Source organism: Brachyhypopomus gauderio, chromosome 6 (assembly GCF_052324685.1).
Source record: "Brachyhypopomus gauderio isolate BG-103 chromosome 6, BGAUD_0.2, whole genome shotgun sequence".
Classification (NCBI taxonomy): domain Eukaryota; kingdom Metazoa; phylum Chordata; class Actinopteri; order Gymnotiformes; family Hypopomidae; genus Brachyhypopomus; species Brachyhypopomus gauderio.
The window spans coordinates 2,021,641-2,033,994 of record NC_135216.1 but is presented as its reverse complement, the minus strand read 5'-3'; the positions used below and the strand labels follow the sequence as shown (position 1 = coordinate 2,033,994).

Genomic DNA, 12,354 nt, shown 5'->3' with positions numbered 1-12,354 from the left:
TCTTAACGTATCTTCCTGTTTACTTAGTAGTTTCCTTTTGTTTAGTGTAACAGCTCTCGTCCGTTCCATGTTATAATGAACAGAACCACAAGACAACCTCAGTTTTAAAGACTCTTATTGATACCCACAGGGCTGCAGTGACAATCACCGGTTGGACCTTGTCAGAACTCTGAAAAACAATAAACAACTGTGATTATCTGGCACTATTCAGGGTGGCCAACTGATGGTGTAGATGATTACGAAATTCCATGCATTTTTAACTGTTGATTGTTTTGAAAAGTTGTTCAACTTACCTGTTTGTTCCAGCATGTTTGCAGCCTCTTACAGGTCAAAGGACCTGAGCCCAGGGGGTTGTTGGGTTTTGTAGTTTGAGGTTGTTACAGGTGGAACGTTCCATTTCGGATGTTTGAGCCGGGGGAGAGGACCTGCTTTTATGGTTCTGAAAAGGGGATTCTAGCATGAATGTTTTATTATGAAATGTTTTATATTTATACAAAAGTAGTGACTAGATAATAAAATGTTTGAATTATTTTAAAATAGAAAAAGGTAATGTTATGTCCCCCCCTCTCTCTTGTTACGTCTAGCCCTTCCCTCCTCCCTGGTCCCGCCTAGCTCCCCTCTCCCATTCGTTCCTCCCTCTGTCTGTCACGCCCCCATCTTTAGTGCCCACACCTGTGTCTCGTTTGCTCCCCTGTTTTAGAGTATATATTCCCCTCAGTTTTACTCCCCTGTGTCGGTCTTTGTGTTTCTATGTGTTCATTTCAACCCGTGCTGGTTCCCCCACGTTCGGTAGCCTGTACCCTCCTGTTACTCCTTCCTCGCGCTGGTCTGGTTTGTTCCGTTCGTCTTCCTGGTTTTGATTCTCATTTCTCGTAGTAGTTCGTTTAGTTATTCCTTTGTATGTTTTGCCCTATGTTGGTTTGTCTCGCCTTAGTGGTTCCCTCTCTGTCTCCTTGGTTAGAGTTTTATGCCTGCGTGTTTGTAGTTCATGTCCTGTCGTAGCTCCGTTCTGTTCTTTCTGTAGCGTCATTGACTATTCTGGTTATTGTGTTTATGCTTTTGCTTGTTGGTTGTATGTTTGTTCAGTTAAGCTGCCCTGTGTTACGAGTGTTTTATGCCCAAGTGTTTTAGTCCTTATTTAGTTGGTTGTTTACCTGTCTAGTCCTTGCATGTTCTCCCCAGTCTACTCCTCCCTTTACTTGGTTGCTCTCCTTTTGTTTAGTGTTTGTTTGTCTTATTTAATAAATCACTTGAATACTTGCGTTTGCGTCACCCGCCCCTGTGATTCGTTACATAAAGACCGACCATAGTATGACGCAGCAGGTACAGCCAGCTTTTTCTAGCCTCGCAACATCTCGTGTTGGCGATAATTTTCGTGACAGATTGGACAATCTCCAGTCATTTCTGGTAAAGGATCCTAGGGGTGCTCCCATATGCCTGCCCTCTCTTGCTCGTTGCCCGGATGTCTACACTGGAGAAAACAGATCAGCAGAGATGTTTGTACTGCAGTGTGCTGAGTATGTCCGAGTACTGACTTGTCCCCCACCTCCAGACAAAGCACTTATTTTGTTTTTTCGATCATTACTGGAAGGTAAAGCGCTTGAGTGGGCGGACATAATCTTAGCCACTCGGATTGACGAGGCGTGGACCGTAGAGGGGTTCTACAGGTTAATGTGTCTTAGGTTTGCTGGAGTGACCCCACCTGCAGTAAACGTCTCCCCTGTTCCTGACGCCGTCCCCTCAGCGCATCCGGCTCCTGACGACGCCTGCCCTGCGTCCCCGGCTCCTAACGATGCCTGCCCTGCGTCCCCGGCTCCTGACGACGCCTGCCCTGCGTCCCCGGCTCCTGACGACGCCTGCCCTGCGTCCCCGGCTCCTGACGATGCCTGCCCGGCGTCCCCGGCTCCAGACGACGCCACCGCCCCGGCATCCCCGGCCGCCTCTTCATCTGATGATGTCCGCCCGGCTACCTCGGGCCCGGATGACGTCCGCCCGGCTACCTCGGGCCCGGATGACGTCCGCCCCCCGGATGACGTCCGCCCGGCTACCTCGGGCCCGGATGACATCCGCCCGGCTACCTCGGGCCCAGATGACGTCCGCCCGGCTACCTCGGGCCCAGATGACATCCCTGTCCCCAGGGCCCCCTTGGCTTCCGTGCTCATCGGGGCCTCCTCATCGCCTGGGCGCCACGGGGCCTCTTCAGCGCCTTTGCCTCCTGTGCTCACAACCCAGAGGAGGACGTTGCCTGTCCCCGCTGCCCGCCAGCGGACCCGGCCTGTCCCCGCTGCCCGCCAGCGGACCCGGCCTGTCCCCGATGCCCGCCAGCGGACCCGGCCTGTCCCCGATGCCTGCCAGCGGACCCGGCCCACACCTGCGGCCCGCCGGCCCGTCCCTGCGGCCCGTTGCCTGGCCTCCCAGGTCCCTGCGGCCTCTCAGTCGGCCTCCCTTGTCTCCGCTGTCCCTCAGCCGGTCCTGACGGTGCCCCTGGACTTTTCCCCGGCTCCCCTGGACACTCCTCCGGCTCCGCCAGCACCCCAGGACGCTCCTCGGTCCACGCCAGCCCCCACGGTGACTGCTTTGCCCGCCTGTGGGCTTGGGGCTGGTTCTGAGCTGGACTGTTCGGACGCTGATGCTCTCGTTAATTCTGTTTTGCGCTCACCTGTGTTCCCCTTTTTGCCCTGTCCCCTCCCTGGTTTCCTGTTGGTCCCTGTCCCAGTGTGTATGTCTGTCCGTGTCCTTGTGCCCGTCCCTGTGTCTGTGTCTGGTGGTCTCGTCCAGGTCCCTGTGCCCGTGTTTGTTCCCCAGGTTGTTACCCATTTCGTCCCCGTCCCGGTCTCCGTTGTCGTCCGCCTGTTGTCTCCAGTGCCCTTGGTCCCTTCTGTTTCGGCCCCGTTGGTTCCGTCCCCTGTTTCTGTCCCCTGTCCAGGCCCGTCTGCTCCTGTCCCCGTGCAGCCTCCAGTCCCTCATCCCTGTCTTCCCTTACGTACGTCCTGCCCCGAGTCTGTCGTCCCTGTCCCAGTCTCGCCTGCTGGTCCCTGTGTACGTCGTTTTGTCCCTGTCCCCGGTGTCTGTTTCTCCCTCCCTGTTTGGCGTGCCCCGGTGTTGCACGCCCTGAGGGGGGGTTCTGTTACGTCTAGCCCTTCCCTCCTCCCTGGTCCCGCCTAGCTCCCCTCTCCCATTCGTTCCTCCCTCTGTCTGTCACGCCCCCATCTTTAGTGCCCACACCTGTGTCTCGTTTGCTCCCCTGTTTTAGAGTATATATTCCCCTCAGTTTTACTCCCCTGTGTCGGTCTTTGTGTTTCTATGTGTTCATTTCAACCCGTGCTGGTTCCCCCACGTTCGGTAGCCTGTACCCTCCTGTTACTCCTTCCTCGCGCTGGTCTGGTTTGTTCCGTTCGTCTTCCTGGTTTTGATTCTCATTTCTCGTAGTAGTTCGTTTAGTTATTCCTTTGTATGTTTTGCCCTATGTTGGTTTGTCTCGCCTTAGTGGTTCCCTCTCTGTCTCCTTGGTTAGAGTTTTATGCCTGCGTGTTTGTAGTTCATGTCCTGTCGTAGCTCCGTTCTGTTCTTTCTGTAGCGTCATTGACTATTCTGGTTATTGTGTTTATGCTTTTGCTTGTTGGTTGTATGTTTGTTCAGTTAAGCTGCCCTGTGTTACGAGTGTTTTATGCCCAAGTGTTTTAGTCCTTATTTAGTTGGTTGTTTACCTGTCTAGTCCTTGCATGTTCTCCCCAGTCTACTCCTCCCTTTACTTGGTTGCTCTCCTTTTGTTTAGTGTTTGTTTGTCTTATTTAATAAATCACTTGAATACTTGCGTTTGCGTCACCCGCCCCTGTGATTCGTTACATCTCTATGGGTGCACAGGACTGTTACTGGGTGTAGGGTGGAATAAGATAGATACACGGCACGGAGTCAAGCTGATAGCGACTAGAGATTTTACTGGTCCAGAGAGCCAACACACAGAGAAACAGATGTACATAGACAAAAGTCATAATGTCTCAAAACAGGCTGAATGGTAATGCCCCTATTCCATACACATACCACATACACATACCTGACTACAGTGGGTCACATCAAAGCAATGAAAGAAATAAAAACTCTTCCCTACCTAACAAACCCCTAACCTAACAAATATACAAAAGTGACGCCTCCTTTCCTAACACCTATACAACAAAACAATACTACAAATAAGAGAAAGAAACTAATGTACCCCACCGTAGCCTCCCACATGAACAGGGAGCACAGTACACACTCTGAGTATTCAGGAGACCCGATAACCCCCTACATAATAGTGATGGGACATCTGAAGCGAGGCTTTGAGGCGTGTACCGAGTAAAAAGGGGGCGTGTCCGATGAAGCCCCGCTTCGGAGCTTGTGTCATATTGAGCAAAATCATGTGATCAGCAACAAACGAGGCCTTGGATAACAACGGCCACATCATTGCTTCATTTTGCATATCGTTTTTTTTTTAAAAGCGCTATGAACCCTGTTGCTTCGTGGGTTGTAGTAGGTGGTTAAATTTTAATTTTAATTTAAAATCTGGAACGTTCTAAATTCTTTTTGTTTGATCAGGATGTACATCAGATTCACACATCAAAAACAGACTAAAAACCATTGGAAGAGGCAAACCTTATTTGTAATGTTAAAAACATTTTACATTTGGCAGACGCCCTTATCCAGAGCGACATTTTATCTCATTTTTATACAAGTGAGCAATTGAGGGTTAAGGGCCTTGCTCAGGGGTACCTCAGTCATGGCCTCAGGTCTGGGGATCGAACCCACGACCCTCCGGTTACAAGACCAGTTCCCTAACCACTTCCCTTCCCTAACCACCAGGCCATGACTGCCAAACCAGATCTAGAACCCCCAAGAAGCAATTATTTTAAACACATTATTTTTTTTACTCAGTTTCTAACTCAAAATATTCAGTCTGCCTCAACAATCACTCAGTTCCCAATATAGTAAAGTACAACATATCTTCATTGTCAAATAAGTCCATGACATACAAGAAAACCCAACACAACCACTGATGGTCAAGGATTAGATTGGCTACAAATCATTTTAATAATTAAAACATAACAATTAAGTATGATTTAATTGATTCTCCTGTTACTAAACATGAGTTTGATGGAAACTTTGTGACAATATTGCATTTACAAATTTTTGAAAGTATGATCCAACTGAATGACAAGGCTGTTACAGTTTCACCAGCAGATGTCACTAGTGAGTGATGAATGAAGCCTCGAGTAATGAACCTTTTTGCAAAGCAAAGGTTTGGAATGCTTCATTGCTTCATGAGGCTTCATTTGCCCATCACTACTACATACACCACATGAAACATACATATAGAAATAGGCTGGTTTTCTATGTGCACAACACACAACTCAGCCAACCTCTACCAGGAATTGCAAAAAGCAAAATCATTTTACTACTCCAACCTCATTCAACGCTCAAATGGCAATCCCAGAGCTCTCTTTCAAACTGTCAATAAGTTGATACGCCCACTCAATTGCTTTCCGTTAACCCCCTCCGTTGAACTTTGCTCAGTTTCAGGACTTCTTTAATCGTAAAATTGACTCTATTTATGCACAGTTTCCCGTCATTCCACCCTCTGTTAATCCTCACTCTCTGTCTGTTCAATTTACGGGTAAGCATCTTTCCACTTTTTCTACTGTGAATGAGGGTTATGTTGCTCAGCTCATTTTAAACTCAAGAACCACTACCTGTCAGTTAGACCCCATCCCAACACAGTGGGTGAAACAGTGTCTCCCTGCTATCTGTCCCCTTATTACAAAGGCCTTAAATGCATCACTCACTTCAGGATTGGTTCCAGTGTGTTTGCAGTTAGCAGCTGTTACTCCTGTGCTAAAAAACCTGGCTTAGACCCTAACAACTTTGCAAACTTCAGGCCAATTTGTAATCTACCTTTTCTGGCCAAAGTGTTAGAGCGAACTGTTGCTTCTCAGCTTAATGATCATCTGGAATCAAATGAATTGTTTGAAGTGTTCCAGTCTGGTTTTAGAAAGAATTATAGTACAGAAACAGCATTAGTAAAGGTGGTGAATGATCTACTTTTAGCTGCTGATCAGGGTATGCTGAATGTATTGATTTTATTGGATCTTACTGCTGTTTTTGACACGGTTTTCCATAACCTGCTACTTACCAGGCTTGCTACTTTGGTTGGCGTGAACGGAACTGTACTAAATTGGTTCCAATCTTACCTTGCTGATAGGCAGCAGTTTGTTTCGGTTAGGAGATATCAGTCGGATCTGTGTGTGTTGTCCCATGGTGTCCCTCAGGGTTCAGTGCTTGGCCCATTGCTCTTTATACTATACATGCTCCCTCTTGGCAATATAATTAGAAGGCATGGGCTCCAGTTTCACTGTTATGCAGATGATGTACAAATCTATATCTACACTAAACCATCTCATACTCTTCCTATAACTACATTGCTTGACTGTTTAACTGATCTTGGGTGTCACTTTTGACACAACACTGTCATTTGAGTCTCATATTAAAAATATTTGTAAATCTGCCTTCTACCACCTCAAGAGCATCCCATATCTTTCCTTTTCTGCTGCTGAGACCATTATACATGCATTTGTAACATCTTGTATTGATTACTGTAATGCAGTATTACATGGTCTCCCCAATCAGCTGTTAAGCAGGCTGCAGTATGTCCAAAACGCTGCAGCCAGGGTATTGACCCATACAAGATCTCGGGAACACATTACACCAGTGTTGAGGGATCTTCACTGGCTGCCAGTACAGCTGCGAATCCAGTATAAAATACTGGTACTTGTTTTTAAATCTCGTCATAGCCTTGCCCCCTCATACCTGGCTAGCCTCTTAGAGAATTATATTCCGACACGCACTTTACGCTCCTCTAAATCACATCTTCTTGCAGTTCCATCTGCATTTACATTTACATTTATGGCATTTAGCAGACGCTCTTATCCAGAGCGACTTACAAAGTGCTTTGCTTCTGATCACAGAATACATCCTAGGAAATAGTACAGATAGGCCAGAATTCAAGACACCATTGAGTCAGACTACTACTAAACTACAGGAGTCAATATCATTACCTAGTGTTTTGCGAGTTAGGCATTTGCCAAGAAGCACAAATAACCATAGACAGACATACAATTTAACTTTGAAAGGAGAGATTGATATGAGCAGAGGTCTGAATCTAGGCGACTTCTCTTCCACCTCCTCTCTGCAGTTCTTAGATCTCTCCTGTGGCTGCGAAGCACTTCAGTTAGCCAGGGGGTGGATGGAACAGATCTCTTAAGCCTGGGGGAGGGAGGACACAGAAGATTGATGGATGAAGAGATCGTAGAGAGGAAAGTATCAGTAATTGTGTCCAGCGAGAGAGAAGACAGACAATTCTGATGAGGAAGGGAGGACAAAATAGTGGTAGCAAGGGTTGAGGGATTGATGGAACGCAAACTTGGGTGAAAGTAAGAAGAATGTACAGGGGAAGTGTGAGTGGAAATGGCAGGGAGGGGGAAAGAAAAGGATAAAAGGTGATGGTCTGACAGGTGGAGTAGGGTGACTGTGATGTCCGATGTTCTGGTGTCTCGTGTAAAGACCAGGTCCAGAATGTTGCCTGCTCTATGAGTCGCAGTGGATGGGTTGATGGTGAGGTCAAATGACGACAGCAGAGGAAGGATGCAAGATGATTCAAGTTTGTTGGATGGAAGGTTGAAGTCTCCAAGGAGAATGAGTGGGTTTGCTTCAATGGTGAATTGACTAAGGAGGGTATCAAGTTCGTCAATGAAGTTCTCAAGGGAACCTGGAGGGCGATAAATCACAATGATGTGAAGAATAGTGGAGTAGGATACAGTGATAGCATGGAACTCAAAGGAAGAAATTGAAAGAGCTGAAAAGGAGAGTTGGGTGAAACGCCACTCTGGAGATAGAAGTAGACCTGTGCCACCTCCCCTTCCAAGGCGTCGTGGGGAATGAGTGAATGAGAAGGCAGAGGACAGAGCAGCCGGAGTTGCAGAGTTCTCTGGAGTGATCCAGGTTTCGGTCAGAGCCAAGAAGTGTAGCGAGTGGAGGGATGCAAGAGCTGAGATGAAGTCAGCCTTCTGGACAGCAGATTGGCAATTCCAGAGTCCTCCAGTCACTGTGATTGGAGTTTGTGGTGAACATTGTGGGTAAGTTAGGTTCCGGGTGTTGCGATGGCTATGATGGTATCTATGAGCTCTGTGAGATACATGCACAGGAATTTGCAGACACATTGTGGAATAAAAACAAGCTTTATGAATACTAGCAGGGTAAGAAAATGGCAGAATAAGTTAAGACTTAGCTGGGTTAGAGATTCAGTGTCTATGGAGGAAAGTAGATGAAACAAAGCGTAGAAAGTTGCTGCGTACGGCTACAGATTAGCGGAGTTGTCCTAATTTATCTGTTTTAGTCAGTGCTGTATCCGCCCCTTAATTCACACCTTAGACCAGGGCGAAACTACACCTGGAGTGACTAATTACAGCCAATAACAGCTAACAAAACAACAAGGTTATGATAAGAAGCCTAGAATCTACCAGAATCTGAGGCAATAGTAATTAAACTCAAGTCCTACCTTAACCAATCACAGGATGTTCCAAGACTAGATACACAAAGCACACTGAAGTCCAGAACTAGAGTTGTCCTAATTTATCTGTTTTAGTCAGTGCTGTATCCGCCCCTTAATTCACACCTTAGACCAGGGCGAAACTACACCTGGAGTGACTAATTACAGCCAATAACAGCTAACAAAACAACAAGGTTATGATAAGAAGCCTAGAATCTTCCAGAATCTGAGGCAATAGTAATTAAACTCAAGTCCTACCTTAACCAATCACAGGATGTTCCAAGACTAGATACATAAAGCACACTGAAAAATGCATACTCTAGGTGATAGGGCTTTTAGTGTTGCTGGTCCTAAATTATGGAATGATCTCCCGTTACAGTTACCGTCATTCAAAATCAGTTTGAAAACTCATCTATATCAGCTAGCATATGAGTGAGCAATTGTTTGTGTAATCATTGTTTGGTTTTTATTATTTTATAACATTTTTATTATTATTATTAATTTTTTATTGTACAGTGTCCTTGGGTCTTGTGACGCTGGGACAGAGGCAGCAGGAGGCAGAGGTGAAGTAAGCTCGGGTTTATTATCCATGATAAATATCAACAAAAAGACTCAGGCTCAAGGGCAAAAGGTAGCAACAGAAATAAGAACACCGAAGTAAGTCTCTCTTGAGTAGCAAGGGCAGAACTCTCCCTGGTAACGAGGCACTGAGGCAGGAGAATGAGCAGCGCTGGAAGGATCGACCTGTGGGAATATAAAGGGACAACCTAACACGGAACAGGTGCTAGAACACAGGTGATTGTGAGCGTGGGAGTGTCCTGCGTGGTGAGGGTGTGCGTTGTGTGACGGGGGGCGTGGCGGTGCTAGTGCGGGTCGCTTGGGGTGCCCTCTGGTGGCGTCCAGGCCGACTCACCGTGACAGAACCCCTCCCCAAGGATCCTGCCAGCCGATCTCTCCTCGGGCGCCCCGGGCCACGCGGAGCCGGAAGACCAGGGTGCTCCCGATGGAAGGAGGCGATCAAGGAAGGATCCAGCACCTGGGAGGCAGGGACCCATGACCTCTCCTCTGGTCCATAGCCCTCCCAATCGACCAGATACTGCAGTACACCGCCCCTGCGTCTGGAGTTCAGCAAGCGACTCACCCCATAGGCCTGCCCGTCTGGCAGCTGCAGCGGAGAAGGGGGACGCGGTGCTTCCTCAGCGCTCAACGGGCCCTCCCGGAACGGCTTTAATGCAGACACGTGGAACGTCCTTGAGATCCGGCGGTCCGCTGGCAGGTGCACCTGGTAAGTAACCGGATTTATCTGTCTGGAGATGGTGTACGGACCTGTGTAACGGTCAGTCAGTTTTCCTCTTGGTCCCAGGCGGCCGTCGCTGGTAGCCACCCACACCTTGTCCCCGACTCGGTATGCGGGCACCTCGCTCCTTCGGCGGTCAGCTTTGGCCTTGAACCTCCGTACCGCTGCCTCCAGCTTGCGGTGAGTATCCGCCCAAACCCTCTCGCTTCGCTGGCACCACTCCTCGACTATAGGTTGGTCAGAGGAGGCGGCGTTCCACGGGTAGAGAGGTGGTTGTCGGCCTAGTACGCACTCGAACGGGGTTTTACCTGTGCTCGATTGGACCAGGGAGTTCTGTGCATATTCCGCCCAGGTGAGTAAGGAGCTCCATGTGTCCGGATACTCACTGCAGTAGGCTCTCAGGAATCGTCCCAGCTCCTGGTTTATACGTTCCACCTGCCCGTTGGCTTGTGGGTGGTATCCTGAGGTGAGGCTGACCGTTATGTTGAGTTTGGATAAAAACTCTCTCCATACCTGAGATGTGAACTGAGGCCCTCGGTCGGAGACGATGTCCTCCGGTAACCCGAACTGCCTGAACACCTCCTTAAACAGGATCTCTGCTGTCTCCCAAGCCGTAGGCAGTCCTGGTAGAGGTATGAAACGCACCATCTTGGAGAAGCGGTCTACTACGGAAAGGATGGTGGTGTTTCCGTCCGAGTCAGGCAGATCTGTGACGAAATCAACCGCTATGTGAGTCCAGGGCTGAACCGGTATGGGTAAGGGAAGCAGCTTACCCGCGGGAGGCACACGGGGCACCTTGCTCCTGGCACAGTCCGGGCATGAGGCCACGTGCCGCAGGACGTCTCTGTGTAGTCCCGGCCACCAGTAACGAGCTCCCAGCACTTGTGACGTCTTGGTTGTGCCGGGGTGACCTGTGCCTAGCGAAGAATGCGCCCAACTGATGAGAGGAGTTCGCTGCGCAGGCGGGACAAACCTGCGGTGAGGAGGACACCGGGGGTGTGGGTTGGCCGCCGCGATCGCTCGGTCGATCTCCCAGTCCAGCGCGCCTAGAAAACACTCCGTTGGAAGGACGGGCTCTTTTTCCGTTGACTCTCTGCTCTCCGGGAAAGAGCGAGAGAGAGCGTCAGCGCGTGTGTTCTTCTCACCGGGGCGGTACGTCACCTGAAAACGGAATCGGGAAAAGAACAGGGACCATCGCGCCTGACGCGCATTCATACGTCTCGTGGATTTTATATACTCGAGATTTTTGTGGTCAGTGATCACTGTGAACGGATGTTTCGCCCCCTCCAGCCAATGTCGCCATTCCTCGAAAGCCAGTTTCATGGCTAGTAATTCTCTGTCGCCGACTCCGTAATTTCGCTCTGCAGAGCTGAGTTTCCTGGAAAAGAAGGCGATAGGTTTGAGCGAGCAGTGTTTTCTGAAACGCTGGGATAGCACGGCCCCGACCCCTACATCGGACGCGTCTACCTCCACCACGAACGGGCGTTTCGGGTCGGGCTGGTGCAACATAGGTGCAGAAGTGAACGCCTGCTTGATCTCGTTAAACGCGTTCTCCGCCTCTGCAGTCCAGGTTATCCTCTTCGCCCCTCCACGCAGTAGGTCTGTGAGAGGCTTGGCTAACTGGCTATACGAGCGGATGAAACGCCTATAAAAGTTCGCGAAGCCCAAAAATCTTTGGAGCTCGCGCCGTGTGTGAGGACGGTTCCACCCCTTCACCGCCTCCACCTTTCCCGGTTGCATATGCACGGAGCCTGACCTTATGATGTAACCAAGGAAGTTCACCTCTGACAGATGGAACTCGCACTTCTCCAGCTTGCAGTATAGCCTACTGCGCAGGAGAGTGCTCAGGACTGCCCGCACATCCCGGACGTGTTGGTCCCGGGAAGGAGAATAGATGAGGATGTCATCAATGTAAGCGACGACACATCTATTCAGATATTCCCTCAAGACCTCGTTGATGTACGCCTGGAAAAACGACGGTGCCGACGCCAAACCGTAAGGTAAGACCCGGTACTGGTAATGACCAGTAGATGTACTGAACGCCGTTTTCCACTCATCCTCCTCACGGACCCGGATGAGGTTGTAGGCGCTGCGCAGATCCAGTTTGGTGAACACACTCGCCTCCCGCAGCTGCTCCAGGGCCGAAGGCACCAGAGGCAGTGGGTACGAGTAGTTCACCAAGAGGGAATTGAGCCCCCGATAATCCACGCATGGCCTCAGACCACCGTCCTTCTTCTTCACGAAGAAGACACTGGCTGAGGCGGGCGAGGTGGAGGGAGTGATATAGCCCTGCGCCAAAGCCTCTTTAATGTATTGCTCCATCACCTGCTCCTCCTCTTGTGACAGGGGGTAGATCCTGCATTTGGGGGGAGTCGTGCCCTCTCTCAGGGTGATGGTGACATCCCAGGGGCGGTGTGGTGGTAACTGTGCAGCTTTAGATGCGCTGAATACCTCCGCGAGGTCCCGGTACTGGCTTGGGATC

General features: G+C 49.6%; 1 protein-coding gene across 1 annotated transcript; it reads right to left on the bottom strand.

Moving 5' to 3' along the window:
- Positions 1–7,100: 7,100 nt before the first annotated feature.
- LOC143516125 (uncharacterized) lies at positions 7,101–8,458 on the bottom strand. Its single transcript, XM_077007720.1, has one exon. It carries the CDS (start codon positions 8,244–8,246, stop codon positions 7,101–7,103), a length of 1,146 nt encoding a protein of 381 aa, XP_076863835.1. The 5' UTR covers positions 8,247–8,458.
- Positions 8,459–12,354: the final 3,896 nt, after the last annotated feature.

Excerpts from the sequence above, each read along its gene's own strand:
- LOC143516125 (XM_077007720.1), bottom strand. The coding sequence starts at position 8,246 with ATGTGTCTGCAAATTCCTGTGCATGTATCTCACAGAGCTCATAGATAC.